The sequence below is a fragment of the Talpa europaea genome (genome assembly GCF_964194135.1).
Source record: "Talpa europaea genome assembly, chromosome: 11".
In the NCBI taxonomy this organism is placed as follows: domain Eukaryota; kingdom Metazoa; phylum Chordata; class Mammalia; order Eulipotyphla; family Talpidae; genus Talpa; species Talpa europaea.
Genome location: NC_140078.1, coordinates 24,035,594 through 24,051,908, shown reverse-complemented (window position 1 = coordinate 24,051,908; position 16,315 = coordinate 24,035,594). Strand labels below are relative to the sequence as shown.

The window sequence follows — 16,315 nt, the reverse complement described above, 5'->3', positions numbered from 1 at the left end:
ATTCCTCCTCCATGTTTTCTCCAACATTTGTATTTAAAATAAAATAGCATCAAATACATAAGCACTGGGCCTCCCCGGTGGAGCAGCGGTTGAGCGCTGGGTTGCGAAGCTGCCCGCAGCCTCTCCAGTGCTGGTTCGAGCCCCAGTTGCTCCCCGGCCACCAGAGGAGGGTCCCGCATGGCGCACAGACTTCTCCTTCCACCCCCTGCTCCCCTCAGCAGTGTACTTCGGTCCTTCTGCCTGCTCTGCTCCCCGCTCTGGCTCTGGTGAATTCTCTCACCCTCCCGTGCTTCTGACTGTGCCCAGTGCTTGTATAAATAAATAATAAAAAAATAAATTAAGGGCCTCCCCAGTGGCGCAGTGGTTGAGCGCTGGGTTGGGAAGCTGCCTGCAGCCTCTGCAGCGCAGGTTCGATCCCCAGCTGCTCCCTGGCCACCGGAGGAGGGTCCCGCATGGCGCACAGACCTCTCCTGCTGCCCGCTGCTCCCCTCAGCAGTGTACTTCGGTCCTTCTGCCTGCTTTGCTCCCCGCTCTGGCTCTGGTGAGTTCTCTCACCCTCCCGTGCTTCTGACTGTACCCAGTGCTTGTATAAATAAATAAATAAATCTTAAAAAAATAAAAAAAAAATAAATAAATAAATAAATTAAAAAAAATACATAAGCACTGTAAAAAAGAATCAAGTTATTCAGTGGGTCCAGAGTTTCAGTGTTTCAAGTTGAAAAGAGTTCTGTAGGTGGATGGTAGGATGGTTTTACAACCTCGTGAATGTACTTAATACCAATGGACTGTACAGTGAACAATGGTTAAGTTGGTAAATCTCACGTCATATATATTTTGCCAAATTAAATAGCCTGATGATGAGCCATCCTTTGCAAACCTATTTTTGAACAGCTGTTCATGATCTTTCACTCTACATAAATGAAATCATCATCTGTTCTGTGACTTGCTTCTTGGATCTTCCTAGTAGATCATGGCCATCATTTCATGTCACTGTGCTTACCTCTGATTCACTTTTTTGCCCACTAAAAAATAGTGGAAGAAAAGTCTTACCTGTAGTTTGTTACCTGAATTAAGGCTTCCTGCATCTGATTAACAGGGAATGATCTCAGCTACTCTGGAATTTTTTTCACTGTGAATATAAATATGCCTGCCTCATGCACACACACTCATTTCCTTCTCTAGTATGATGCGGTCCGAATAAATCAACTCTATGAACAAGCCAGGTGGGCCATTCTCTTAGAAGAAATTGACTGCACAGAAGAAGAAATGTTGATTTTTGCAGCACTGCAGGTATGAACTCTTCAGTACCTTTTCTCTAAAGGAGACAAAGCCAGTTTGTTCTGCTTTAAAGTTTCCTTTTCTTCATATTGTCTTTTCTTTGAAGAAAGAGCTGAAGGTGAGGGAAGTAAATTTAAATGTAAAATGCTCCTCATAGCCCACACGTGTGCACCTCTTTTGTAAGGCATTAGTCTTCCACTCTTACCTCTTCCCCACAAGCTCAGCCAGCAATGAAGAAGAACTAAGTTTGAACCCATCCATAAATCTCACAGTGTTTTTGATGTAAATGCCCTTTCCCCTACACAGGAGGGAGAGCTCCTAGATGATGTACAGGATTACAGGAAAATTGTCCTTAAAGAAGAAATGACTGATGGAGTCCTTTGTGTTGATCACATTTCAGAAATCTGTTTTTGTTGGGTTTTTTTTTTTTTGTAACTAATTTTAATTATTTATTTTTTATTTTTTTACATCATTGGTCATTTTTTTTTTTAGTGTCAACTTACAATTTTTATTTGAATGTAAAAAAATCAAAAGAAACCACATGCATATTCATTGAGAATTTAGCTTTGCTTCCTGTGGATTGAAATAGAACCACTGTCCTCTTTTTGGGTTACCTGAGACCTCTCCGGTCAGACTTTTCATTCTTGAGGACCTCCCACAATTCTGTGAACAATCTTTGCTTCCCCCACCCCCTCAGGTGTAGTCCCCACAGAGTTTCCTTCCCCAATTCACCCATGCACCATCACCTCAGTCCCCTGTGCTCCTCCCTCCCTCCCTCTGATCCCTCTCCCTCCTCCTCCCTGCAGTATGTCTCTGGTTTATAATTGTCTGTTTTTGCTTTGTTGTGTTTTGTACTGTTATTTTTTTATGCTGATGTCTTATTTGGTTCCCCTATAATCCTGCTATAAGCGAAACCATGCAATATTTTTCTTTTTCCTTCTGGCTTATTTCACTGAGCATAATTCCTTGTAGCTCCATCCACACAATGGAATATTATTCAGCAATCAAAAAAGATAAACTCATGCCATGTGCAGCAACGTGGATGAAATCTCTGTTTTCTTGTAGTATCACATTAGCAAACTGTCGTTGTCAGCTGAAACACAGGATTTTACAAACGAGACTGAGGTTGATGAAGTAGAAGCAGCACTTTCTAATTTGGAAGTGACCCTGGAATGTGGAAAAGCCGATAACACCTTGGTATGAACATCACTAATATCTCAGAATTGATGCTTTGTTCTGATCTATTGAAAAGTATTTATGAACTGTTTTAAATTTGAAATAAGAGAATATTTCACTTATTTTGGAAAATATGCACCTGACATATTTGAGAAAAGAAAACATGAATCTGACAAGTTTAACCTAATGGGAACTGAATAGCTTTCTTCAGGTCAGCTCTGCAAGGAACTGCAAGATACTTTTATGACTACTAATTAGGGTAATCTTCATTGTGTATCTTTTGAGGGCTAAATTAGCATGATAGGAGGGGAAAACTGTTGGATGCTTATTTCACTAGTGGGGAACATGGAATTGGTTCTTTTGCTCAAGTCTAGGAAACACCATCCAGTCTATTGCATAGGATAGCTGTGAGAATACAGAAAATACAGACACAAAGACATGGGAGTGATTATTGGGTTAATCACATTGAATCACAGAGACAGCTCCATTGTAATTAGATGTAAATAGTAACATTAAAAAAAGAGCTACTATGTCCTTAGGTATTTAATGTGTTAGATTATGATTAAATTCCTTAAATCAGGAAATATACACCAATCAAAAGCAAATATTTGATGTAAACTAAATTCCTTTCTCACATTGATAGGAGATACAGACTGCATAAAATTGAAGTTCTCTTTATCAACTTCCTCCACTCAATGTAGACAATGAGAAAGTGATCCTTCTTAGGATAAGTGAAAATTTCTCTCCTCCCTCCCTCAGTATTTTGTAATGCTAAACAGGAGGCTTTTCAGCCTGAAAACAGGCACCAACCAACACTACAGAATCAACCAGGCTGCTTCTGAGAGCTTGATCAGTGAACTAGATGCAACTTAAATTACTCACTCTGGCATAAACTGTAAAATGCCAAACTTATATATAAGTAGTTTCTAACTCAAATTTTAACTTGAATGGTAGGTCAATTTTTTAATCTGTTTGTCATTTGTGTGATATATGAAACATACCCAGAAACACACCAGGAAACCATCTGAATCAAGATACAAAATTTTACCAAACACCCCAAGAAGCCCCCACATGTACCCCATCCCATTCCCAACCCACCCCCAGCCCTGCTCCCAAGGTAACTACTGGAGAAGTGGCTAGTGTGTATATGTGTGTGTGTGTGTGTGTGTGACTGAAGAATTAAGTTTTCATTTCATTTAATGTTAATTCACTCTAATCCTATGAGCTGTGTGTGGTGAATGCTTACAACATTGGACAGTGCAGTGCAGAGTGTCAGCAACCACCTGCTTATGAAATCTCATCTATTTTTTCCTTAGGAGGACATTACTGATATCCCTACACTTGCAGATAATCTCAAATTATTTAGGTAAGTCACATTAAAGAGGGAAGGGCTACTTCCCTAACAAAACACAGCAGGTAAAGAGTTCAGGAGTTTAGATTATACATTCCATCAGGCAGGTTCATGGTCAAAGATAAGAGCATGAGCTTTAGCATCGGAGAGATGAATCAAATCCTCACTCTGTGGCATATTCAAGCCTTGGGTCATTGTGTCTCTGAGCCTTAGTTTCCTGTAAATAGAAAAATCACCTCCTCTTGGGTTTGATAGGAGGATTAAGGAAAATAACGTATATGGAGCATTTAACCTGGTGCCTAGCGCATGGTATACACTCCATAAATGGTTCATCCTCAGTAATGAACGTCTATTCTTATCTGGAGTTGCTATTACAGTTCATCTGGGAGGCTTGGGTCTCTGAAGTTATTTTCACAGTTTAAAAATCAATTGTCTCTAGAACTTTGATCCTGGGCTTATAGAAAGTGGTCACTTTAAAATATTTCTGATAAATTCCCTGGTCACCGCAGGTCAATCTGAAACTCTTAAAAGGCAGAGAAGTTTTTATACTGTAAAAAGAAAGGACTTCCATGTTTGTAGTGGCGCCAAGTTCAGATAAAAGGACTTGGGTCCCTTTGAAATTCTGTCAATTATTTATGTCACTTTATGGTTTGTTGACCTTTCTTAATAAACTGACACTTCACTAGTTCAGTTGGTCTAAAGAGAAACACAAGTTACTCAGATACAAAAGATACAAAAAAAGGCTTGGAAAGAATAAACAATGAATGGGGTATAAATGAGAGACAAGGGTCAGAAGGAAACAATATTTGTCACTGGGTTTCTCCAGGTTTTTTGGTGTGTTTTCCTTTCAATGTATTGTTGGGTGTGGTCTCAAACAATAGAATCATTCATAAAATCTCTAGCACAAATAGTTGCAACCATACATATTGTTATACAGAGCCAGAGCAAGAAAGTAACCAACTGAACTACAAATAGATCTTTATAAATTATTAATAACTGAAGAAATCAGTTGTGATATTCTCTGTATTGAACAAACCCACTTGTCACAAACAAAATGATAATCTCCTTTTACAGATGTTTTTGATGAAGGAGATGGTATTCAGGAGTTAAGCCCCACATCCATATCACCATAGTGTAACTGTTAGACCCACAAAAGTGTCCTCATATTTAGTCAGTAGTCTCTTTGTCTGTCCAAGGCCTCAAGACATTGGATTCCATACAGAATATTGTTCATGGAAGAAAGAAATGAAGCGGGGAGAGGGAAGGAGGAAACAAAAGGAATGGCGATGGTGGAATAGAGCGTCATTCCTGGTGGGTGTGTGACCTTAAATGAGCTTTCATTTCCCTGGGCTTCCTTTCCTTATCAGTAGAAAAATATTAAACCAGCCCTGTGATTTTTAATGTTTTATTCTTTAACAGTGAAACTTGTTTTTTCTTGAATAAAATCCACGGAACCTACCATATAAATAGTGAGCTTCCCTCTCTAGCAACCGATGGACTGCATCTAAAGGCAGCTAATCTAATGTGAACCCCAATCTTGCTACAAATATATATGAATGCTGGATAAAACACAGTTGATCTTGGAGTGAGACTGGGAAGTCCCAGCTTGCTGGAAATAGAAGAAACCTAGTCACAAATGAAGCCTCAGCTGCACAGAGGGAGCTGGGCCATGAACATAGATTCTTATGGCTTGGGGCTGGTATTTTAATCCCTGAAGCTTTAATGCTTATGTAGGACAGTGAGCCAGGACTGGAGCTCCTGCAGAGACTTGCAAACTTGCCAGGGAGAAGAACTTCCTGTCACCCAAAGGGAGCAGTAAGGAAGCTCATCCTTGCATAGGGAAATGAAAAGCCTGTCTTGAGACATCAGAACCTAGATCTATGCCAATCACCAGTGTAAATCTAAATTGAAATGTTTGCATAAGAGACTCATCCTGAGAAAATGAAATAGAAATTAGTCCAGATCACTAAATTTATGAAGCCCTAGCAAATGTAATTGCAAACACATTTGGAGGAAAATAGCCACAATGTAGCATGCATGGGCAATGGGCCTTCTACAGAAATATCCTTTATATCTTAAAAAAAAAACCTCCAAATTACAATTAATAACCATCTGAGTTAATGATCCACCATCAAAGAGAGAAAGCAGAGCCAGCAAACAAGAGGACTATTTATTTCCATAAGAACCATATGAAGAAGAACCATATAATGAGTGTTCTAAATCATTAAATTTAAATTACAATGAAAGAAAATAGGCAATATTAAATAGAGACCAAATAGAAATCCTAGAAATGAAAAGTAGACATAGAAATTTAAAATTGAATAGGTGCATGAAACATCAAGTTTAAAAACACAGATGAAGAGAAGTAGAAATGGAAAATGTAAGATAGATAGAAAGAGAATGTTCAACATACATCTCCTAGGAGTCCCAAAGGGGAGAAATGGAGGAAAGCATTCAAAAGAGAATGCTTGAGAATTTTCCATAATTGTTGAAGATAAAAATCTTTTGATTCAGGAGTCACAAGTCCCAAGTAAAAGTAATCAGTATAAATGTGCATCTTCAAACAAGCAATGATTGATGACAGAAAAGACAGATTTCCTACAAGGGAAAAACAATGCAATGGGCAGAAAGCTTCTCATTGCCTTGAAAATATCTTCAAAGTGCAAGAGCAGCTAAGTCAATCTAGAATTGTATGCCCAGCTACTCTTTTTGAGCTTCTGGTTTTGCCAACATAAATATAAACTACACAAGATACAATCCTACCAGCAAATTTCATGTTTGACAAAAACATTTACACTTAAACTGTAAGGTGTAATCACTGTTGAAGAAAGAGAGCACTTTGAAATAAATAGAATGGCTCCACCATGTGGAGGGAGAGGCATACATAAAATTCATTCATTGCATCATTAGATAAGTTACTGGAAGTTCCAATTAGAACTTACACCATGTGCTACAGGAGATAATCAGTGAGATTCATTTTATAAATATAAGATGTTTTATAAATATAGTAGATTCTTGTTCATTCATAACCAAACTACTAGACTATACGAACAAAATAATGTTTACCAGAAGGGGGATGGGTAAACCACGTAAAAGGGATTAACTCAGGTACGTGATGGAGAATAGACTTCTGATGGCAAAAATAAGGTAGATGTACAGGTCTTCATGGTGTTTTTCATTAATGTATTTTTACTCCCCATCTTAGTTTTTTCTTTTTCTTTTTATTATTCATCTATTTTTAGCTGAGACAATATTGGGACAAGTGTTGATTTCAAAAGTCTGCACACCTGGTCTGAGTCTAATCTTATAAGCTAATATCATTTAAAATAGATAGATGTGTGTGTGTGCGTGCACATATGTGTGCAAGGTATATAACTTTATAATACTTTTAAAGAGAGGAAAAGCGGTCAGAAAATCTTTGGTCTCATATCAAAGTTCACTGATTAGCACATGAAAAAGGGCCTATAAGTACTTATACATTTTTGATTTTTTTAATAAATGTTCCAAATTTATGATTTTTTCTGTGATAAGTGGGCATGAGTAGTAAACTTCAAGAGAGTTTCAAAATAATGCATGCACTTAATCTTAATGAGAGCTTTCCAAACATTGCCATGCCACAGTGCTGTCAACACTGCCCTATTCAAACAATATTATCTGCATACCTTTAACACTTGCACACAGAATTTTTCTGTGTTAAACACCATCCAGTGTAAGAGTTACAGTGTTTTAAACCTACTTATTAAAACACATAAAAATGTAACTTATTCTGATCAATATGCAAAAGTGAGGCCTTGGCATCAAGTAAGATAGAAATTAGTAGCTTTGTTTTATCAACAATCCTCAGAAATAGGTAGATGGCATTAAATTATGAAGACTGATTTAGTAAACACAGCCCACAGTCTACTTCCTTGGCTGGGCAATATGTAACTCAGTAATAACCTCCCTTCTTGAAACAAACTGAGTTTTTCAGATTCACTCTTTTGTCATGTTAATGTTTATGTAGGTTTTATAGTAATATACAAATATATTGCAAGTAAATGGCTATAAATGTGCTAGGGACTAGATACAATATTTTAAATATAGGGTGTGCCCAGTTTTAGTTTGGAGGTTACTGGTCTAGACTAATATTTCTCAAACTCTGGGCAACCACCTTAGGAAGCTTTCTTCAAATGCAGATGCCTGAACCCTTACCTGCATCTGCCAAAGCTGAATCTCTTGCACTAGGGCCAAGCTCCCTTCTGATTCTGATGGACACCAGCATTTGAGAACCATTCTAGAATATAAAATTAGGAAGGCATTCAAAGTCCCACCCGAGTCCCAGCCTACCTTGTCCTTGTCTCTATCACCCCCATACATGGAACTGACATCCCCACAGAAGCATCTATTGTTTAGAGCATCTTGATCTGCTTGAAATTTGTGTTGTGTTCTACATTTCTAGATGGCTGTTTAAACACCTCTTTTACTTTAATTTGTAGGCCCAAGAAGCTAGCATTAAAATCTTTCAAACAATACTGGTTCGTCTTTAAAGATACATCTATAACCTACTTTAAAAATAAGGAACTTGAACAAGGAGAACCAGTAGACAAACTAAATCTTAGAGGTAAGATTAGAGGTAAGGTAAGACAGCTTTCTGTGGCTTGTCATGACCTAGTAAGTGAATGAAAGCCTCCTGCCTATGGAAACAAGGTTTACTTCAGAGGAATCTCTGTGTCGCTGGCTTCAAAATGGCGGCTTTCCTGCAGCTTCTCTTCCCTGGGGACTTGGAATGCAGTCCAGTAAGTGTGGTTATTTCCATTCTGCTGTCCCTTCTTCCCCATTGTATCCAAGTTTATGAAGTGGGGGTAATTGACATCATAAGTATAGTACATGCAGCACTGTATGATCCTGAAAAGCTTTCTGGATTCCACAAGTGATATTTGATTCTTGTTGCTTAACTGCCTATTCTAATTTCTCAAAGTGACTGCAGAGATTCTAGTCTATTGATGAAATATTTAATTAACCAGTGCCCCAAGTCCTTCTGCTTTGGTTTATTTTAAAACTCCATTTTTATGAGTTAGATAGCCAAATCAACCTGAGAAGTATATTCAATTGATGCTGTATTTTTTGAAAATCATAAAAGAAAATGTTTTTCTTTATGCATGTTAATTCACCAGTCTTATTTGATTATCCTTTAATTATTGTTATCAGTTTGCTCCTCTTTTTCAGAAAAGAACCGAATCTAAGGTCTTTGTTAGACACACACCTGAAATGTATGTACTGTATCCTCAGAACTGTTTTGCCCCTGCCTTTTATCATTCAGGCTGTGAAGTTGTGCCAGATGTAAATGTATCAGGGAGAAAATTTGGAATCAAATTACTAATCCCTGTTGCCGATGGAATGAATGAAGTGCATCTGAGATGTGACCATGTAAGTAAAACCACAAAAATGTTGTCACTGCCCCTTTGTGGAGGACAAAACAACTGAGCTGCTTTCATAAATCAAAACACTAATGTATCAATTATCTCTTGCTTCGTAACAACCATGAAATCGTGTTGACATATATAAATAAACATTCGTTTCTGAAACATATGCAGGTAGACTGGGGGTTGGGTCATTGGGCTGGATGGAAAGATCTGCTTTGGCAGGCCTGGCAGGCTTGGCTTCTTGCTGCAGGTTGAGTTCATGTGTTTATTCTGGGCCCCAGGCTGCATGCTCAGGGAGGATCTGCAATCTGCCATCACAGGAGGCAACTGCAGACATGTGAGCCTTCCTCAGGCTTAGCTTGCAGTGGGTACCCCATCATTCCCACCCATGTTCTATTAGCCAAATCAAGTCTCATGGCTGGGCCCAAAGTCTAGCAGCAGGAAATTACACTCTGGCTCTGATGGGAGGGGCTGTAAAATTACATGCAAAGGGTGCCGATACCAGAGGGTGAAGCTGGAGGCAGGAATTCAGGGTACCACACCTACTGTTGGACTGAAGAATCCCACACTTCAACTGTACACCCTCAACTTCTGGGAGCACGCCTCTTCACTCCCTGGGGTGGAAAATGAGCAAAGGGATTAAAGAATAGAAGTCAGCACTGTGGCTCAGATCACATCAGTGGACTTTGTCTTCACTACGGATATCTGGCCAGGGTAGAAATACTATGGGAATCAATTAATGATCATTGCCTCAATTTCCTTTTGTCATAGCGATCAGATGTGATATGAAAATGGAAATGTGTATTAAGGACGACTGCCTGGTAGTTTGGGTTTTCATTTGTCCATGTGCATGACACTCCTGTGTGTCCTCAGCTCATCTTTACATATAAAGTTCCTAGTGCATAATTTATCAAAGCTCATGTCCCCATCCTCTAGTACCTTAACATCTAGAAACTCAACACAGGACTCAACAGCTTCTGTTGGGTGTTAAGTTAGGTGATTAACCGCCACTCAGAACATGTGCCTTATGCCATTTTCCTTGTTTGGAAAGCGATAGTTTTATATTTCAGAGCCGAAAGCTCAAGTTCAGTGCCTAGCAGGGTAGCTTTGCATTTGAAATTGCTTCTGAATCCTCTGATGTTTGCTACAGGAGAATCAATATGCCCAGTGGATGGCTGCCTGCATCCTGGCATCGAAGGGCAAAACCATGGCAGACAGCTCCTACCAGCCAGAGGTCGTCAACATCCTCTCATTTCTAAAAATGAAAAACCGCAGCTCAACATGTCAGGTAGCCTCCAGTCTCGAAAACCTGGACATGAACCCAGAAAGTTTTGTGTCACCTCGGTGTGCAAAAAAATACAAGTCTAAACAGGTACTGTTGATCTTGTTGGGACCATTGATTATAGTGAAATCCATATTTTCTAAAATAAAATGAGGAATTAAAATATTGCAGATGCCATGAGAAATCAGCAGAGAGGGAGATTTTATGATGGTTGGGTATTAAGTATATTAAGAAGTTAATGTTAATTTTGATAAAGGTAAATATACTGCTAACTGAACTTGCCAATATCCCCAGATTTAATATAATTAAAAATAATTTTAACTATGCTTCTGTAGAGTGGTTAAAAGTCAGAGATGAACTGATTCAAGTAGAACCATTGTCCCTGGACACTGCATGGACCCCCAAATGAGAAACCCATCTGAGTGAACCTTAAAAACTTAGGTTGATCTTGTTTTTGCTTCTCCCCAGTGACTTACATGTCTTGTAGAAAGACAGAATGAATGAATGGTCTTTATAGAACTACAGTTGGGTCTTGCATTTGTTTTTCTTATTGGAAATCTGAGCTAACAGGATCAGAGAGCAGTGAGCATGTACTAAGGAGAGTTTGACATCCTCCCCTTCTGCTTAGCTGGCAACCCGGATTCTGGAAGCCCACCAGAATGTGGTCGATATGCCCCTGGTGGAAGCTAAGCTGCGGTTCATCCAGGCATGGCAGTCTCTACCTGAATTCGGCCTCACCTACTACCTTGTCAGGTGAGTACAGTTTTCACCTGTGTCTCTCACATTCCAGTCAGTGTTAAGTGCTCTTCTGGGAGCCCAGCGGCTTCTCATAGTCTCAAATAAACTCTTCTCAGTTTAGAATACTGCCCTGTCACAAATGTCCCAAACATGTTTGTGCTTAAAAATCTCCTATAGGTCTGGTCAAAGTGCTAAGACCTATGAAACCTAGCTGCCGGAGGGAAAGGAAATTTTCAAGGGAGATTTGGTTCTTTAAGGACAACACCGTTTGCAAAACCAGAGGAAGAAATCACAATGATTTTATGAACTCTGTCCCCTCCCTTCATATCAACTTCCTCCCACTTGTGGGTCTCATACCATGTCTCATGGTATGGCTCTACAGAATGTCTAGGATTTTCTAGGCAGAGAAGTCTCAACAAACCTGTGCCTTATTTTCACACAGTCTTCTCAGGAAGTGAGCTCATTCTCATGCTCTCTGAAGATTTCTGGGCCCAAAATAAAACCAGGGGTGCCAGAGTAGCTGCTTGGGGCCAGTTCCTCCTCCAGCCCCCAACCTCTGTGAACTCTTTGGCTTCTCTGCAAAGCTTTTTTGGCTTCTTGAACTCTTCCTTTGGAGGTCAGCTGCTGGATGCTGTTTCTTTCTTCTTTAGAGGTCAGGAACAATGCAAGAATCTAGCGAGTGAGCCCAAGCCTCAGAGAGTTCTGAGCCGCTGTCTGCCCTGCCTTATATCCTCTTTCAGGGACCCACACCTACAAATCTGACTGGATGGGTTTCAAGCCTGTAGCTGATTGGACCATAGCACCAACCAGCTCATAGCCCACACCTGATTGGTCCATTCTACGACCCAGGCACCAAATCCATGGGCTCCTCTATTGCCTGCAGCTGGAGGGAGCCACAGCATTGGCACGGCCCTGTGGGGCCCCATGCTCCTCTCTCTAGCCAGAACCAGGGGCTGCCTGCCCTGAGACACTGTGGGACGGAAACCACTGCTGCCCGCCATCACTACTGGCCTCTGTCTCCAGACTGAGCCCCAGTGGGGCCACTGGTGGGAGACAGGAAAATGCCCACCATCCACTACCACTTGCACTCCTCGTAAGCAATGCTCTGGGGCCTGGTGCTTGGAAGAGGGTATGCCCACAGGCAGCAACTCTGGTGCCCACAGTTTCAAAGGGACTTCTAAGTGGCCCATCTACTACCACCTTCTGTTTTACAGGTGACAACACTAAGATGCAGAAAAATGACACCAGGGACTTCTCCACATTCACCTCCTGGTCAGGAGCACACCTTGGCATGAACCCAGGGTCCTCACTCATTATCCCCAGCATGATGGCTCTGCCCTCTATATAAAATCATTCCCTAGAACTTGTCCACAGCAGACTTGTAAATTGACTCACATTTTTTTGTGTTCAAAAAGGAAGATTGATATTTAAGGGTAATCTGTTTAACCCTACAGTTAGAGAAGTATCCACTCCACTCTCTCATTTTATACTTGGCATTTGGAAGGTTGGCTTGTATTTTAAAGAGTTGACTTACAGCAAGGAACAATTTTTATTTGTTTTCCTGGTTCTTTCCACAGACCTAGCTTCTCCTACCCCCTCTAGCAGGGCATCTCAGCAAACTTTTCTGATCACCAGAGCATCTCATTTAAAATATGCCCCAATGTGTGTTCTAAACAGGCAACTCCTTCTGCTGTACTCACCCCAAGTAAAGAGGGAAGGTGAACAAAGCTGTGCTGTATATGCATTCCTCTGTGTGTGTGTGCATGTGTACACTTAACCATGAAGTCAGCCCCTCATCATGGAAAGAACATGGACACTTAAGTGAAGCAGGCCCAGCTTCCACCCCCCTCTGCAATCTCCTTGCTTGTGATGTTGGCCACCTTCATTAACCTCAGCTTCTGCTTTTGTGCAATGGGCATTCTCAACCTGCCTTGTAGGGAGAATTCAGGGAAGCAGGGCAGGTAAAGTACCTGATAAATTGTGAGGCATGGTGGCCCTGAAGAATGTCTAAAGATAGTCACTTCTTTACCTTACTTCCCTTCTTTCCAGCTGTCACCTCCCTCCACTCCTAGCTCTCCTCCAGCATCTGTTCATGGAGGTGGGGTTTGATGACAACCACCCCCAATTTAATGAAAACTGGCCTTTTCTAAGGTCACTCAGAAACAAGGGCTGGAGCAACCCTGGTCAGATGGCAGCCAGAAGCCAGTCACACCTGCCTCAGGCAAGTCCTAGCAGGAAGAAAAAGAAGTTCTGGCTTTTGCATTGTCTGTGTCTTTTGCCTACAGCACTTTCCCCCCAGATTGTGCACAGCTGCTCCCACAGACATCAGTTCTTCAATCCAGTACCACCTTCTCACTGAGACCTCCCCTGAGTCCCTATTGAAAATTGTAACAGGGCCTCCCTGGTGGTGCAAGGGATTAAGACGCAGCCTGTGAAGCTGTCCACAGCGTCTGCAGCACAAGTTCGATCCCCGGCAGACCAGGGAGCAACCCACATGGCTCAGAAGACCTCTCCTGACTCCCCTCAGCAGTGTATTTCCGTCAATCTGCCTGTTCTGTTCCCCACTCTGTCTCTGGTGAATCCTTTCACCCCCCACACCTCTGGCCTGTACACCAGCTCTTGTATGCATAAAATAAAAATAAATCTTAAAAAAAAGAAAATTGTAACACTCTCACTACCTTTAATCCCTGTCTCACTTCTTTGCTTTCTTTTCTTTCAAGACTTTATCTTGTACATATATTTCACTTATTCGTCACCCTTGCTCCCCCCAAGAGAACATAAGGGCCACGAAGTCAGGAATTTTCTGTTCTCTGTAGATCGCTGCACGTATCCACAGTGTCTGGCATATGCAGTTGGTGCTAACTTTGAGTGAATGGATTAAAGCCCCTCTTATTTTGCTTTCCTCTGACAGTAGTCTCTCTTAAGATAGTCCTAGTTCTCTCCACTCTTCATATTCTCTCTATCACAATAGAAATGCCCTTCTTAGAGAGTTAATGCGTCACCGTCCATTACTTGAAAACAATTTAGACATGTTGATATTTGCAGCAAGCTGAGACACAAAAGGTTGTGGCTCAGTAGACTGCGGAACACAGCTAGGGGTGCTTGGATGGTGGGTGGGGTGTGGTAACATACAGCAGAAAGGATACAAGCCTATCCTTCTGAATTATACACAATGTTGTAAACCAACGTTACTGCAATGAGACAAATACAGTTTTTAAAAATGCTGATATTATCCTTAAGTTGTTAATGAATGAAAGTGAAGCAGTTACTTCTTTTAATTAGTTTTGGTCTTTTTTCAGATTTAGAGGAAGCAAGAAAGATGACATTCTGGGAGTTTCATATAACAGGTTGATAAGAATTGACATAGCCACTGGGATTCCAGTTACAACATGGAGATTCGCAAACATGAAACAGTGGAATGTAAATTGGGAAATCGGGCAGGTAAAGTGAAAGTTTGGGGTATTTGGTGTTGAGACTGTAAATGTGTGTTTCCTAGAATTGCTGATTATTCTGATTTTTAAAAGGTGTTCTTATCTTCAGGATTAAAAAACTCCAGCATGTGGTAATTGTTGAAATAAGTAGATAGAGTTCTGGGTACTTTCCTAACAAGTTCAGGCCAAATGCTTCTGAATTAGCACAAGTCAGCTCAGTCTTCATACAGACTTTCCCTAAAGACAGACTGAAATTGCTGAGCTGTTTGACTCATGTCCTTCAATTCAGCATAGGATGGTATAAAATTTAAGCTGGTAATTATGCGGCAGAAACTAGCTGAGATGGAACTTCTGTCTGGGCCCTTATTGCATATTTTGATCACCTGGGAGCTTTAAAACTCCACGGCCCAGGCCAGTTAAGTCTGAATCTCTGGGAGCAAAAGCTGGACATCAGTCATTTCTAAAGATCCCAGGTGATTCCCAAGTACAGCCAAGGCTGAGGACGAGTAATGCCTGTTTTTCCGAGCACTCAGCATTCATGACTTTCGGCTGGGAAGGGTTGCTGGGCCATGGCTGGAGGAAAATTCAGAGAGCCCTTTTACTGTCTTTAAAAATCTGCAAAGCATCCTGTCCCTCCAAACAAGGGGTACTTAGGTCTTTCATATAAACTAGAGGCAGACAGACAGAAAATATGTTTTGGGAGTTAGAATGTTTTGACAATGTGCCGCAAAATGACACCACAAGAGGGCGCAAGGAGAGCAAGGCAGTGTTTTCTGACTGTTAAATGGAGATGGTGAGTTTTCATGCAGGTTTGGGGGAAAATCCACCTGTCAGCTGCCTCAGCTCTGGAGCCCATTTCCAGCAAAGCAGACTCTTTCTCATCTTTCCTTGCCAGAGTTATTTAACCTGACCCGTGTCTGCCTCTTCCAGGTGGCCATCGAGTTTGACCAGAACGTCTCCATTGCGTTCACCTGCCTGAGTGCAGACTGCAAGGTCGTGCATGAATACATTGGTGGCTACATTTTCTTGTCCACCCGCTCCAAGGGCCAGAATGAAACGCTGGATGAGGAGCTCTTCCACAAGTTGACTGGCGGCCAGGAATGAAGCAAAGCAGGCCTGCTGGGCCTACACGGAGTGCGAGTCGAAGGCAGTGGCTGGCAATGCAGCATTTAGATTCCAAACTGGCAGACAACTGTATTCACCAGTTCCCCAGGATCCTTCCCTCATTTCAAACTTGCTGCCTGGCATATCCCTTTCCTTACTTTGGCCTGCGCTGCCAGTGGTGGAAGGGGCCTCAGTTGCCTTTTCTGTAAAATGGGTGGGCAGAGGAAGGAGTATGCGTTAAGATTGCTGTGGGGCCTAGCAGACAGCCAGCAACTGCGACTTGCAGGACCGACCAAGTGTCTGGCCAGAAGTCATCTGTGTGCTTATCAGCTTCCTTCCTGTCCGTGGAGAAGCTAGACAGGTCAGAAGCACACATAGCAAGGATAGATCTTACTCCACAATCTCAGGTATGAAAAGAAATCTGTTTTTCTTAACAGAATTGCTTTTTAGCTCCCATCCTGTGAAAAGGGTAGAGGAATCTTCACACACATTTTTTTTATCTAGAGGTTGCGGTCTGGGGGTTAGAGTAGGGAGAGGATGGTAACCTAGGACC

The 16,315-nt window shown here is 41.3% G+C and overlaps 1 protein-coding gene across 1 annotated transcript in view; it reads left to right on the top strand.

Annotated features, from left to right (window-relative positions):
• The window catches only part of FERMT1 (FERM domain containing kindlin 1), a gene marked incomplete at both ends in the record, with an annotated part of 29,512 nt that extends 13,750 nt beyond the window's left edge, over positions 1–15,762 (top strand). The window contains 9 exons of the mRNA XM_084246701.1: positions 1,183–1,290; positions 2,344–2,475; positions 3,771–3,820; positions 8,281–8,405; positions 9,105–9,211; positions 10,358–10,579; positions 11,118–11,242; positions 14,527–14,668; positions 15,589–15,762. Coding sequence (XP_084102827.1) covers positions 1,183–1,290; positions 2,344–2,475; positions 3,771–3,820; positions 8,281–8,405; positions 9,105–9,211; positions 10,358–10,579; positions 11,118–11,242; positions 14,527–14,668; positions 15,589–15,762 — 1,185 coding nt within the window. The remainder of the gene's footprint in view (positions 1–1,182; positions 1,291–2,343; positions 2,476–3,770; positions 3,821–8,280; positions 8,406–9,104; positions 9,212–10,357; positions 10,580–11,117; positions 11,243–14,526; positions 14,669–15,588) is intronic.
• Between the last annotated feature and the right edge of the window lie 553 nt (positions 15,763–16,315).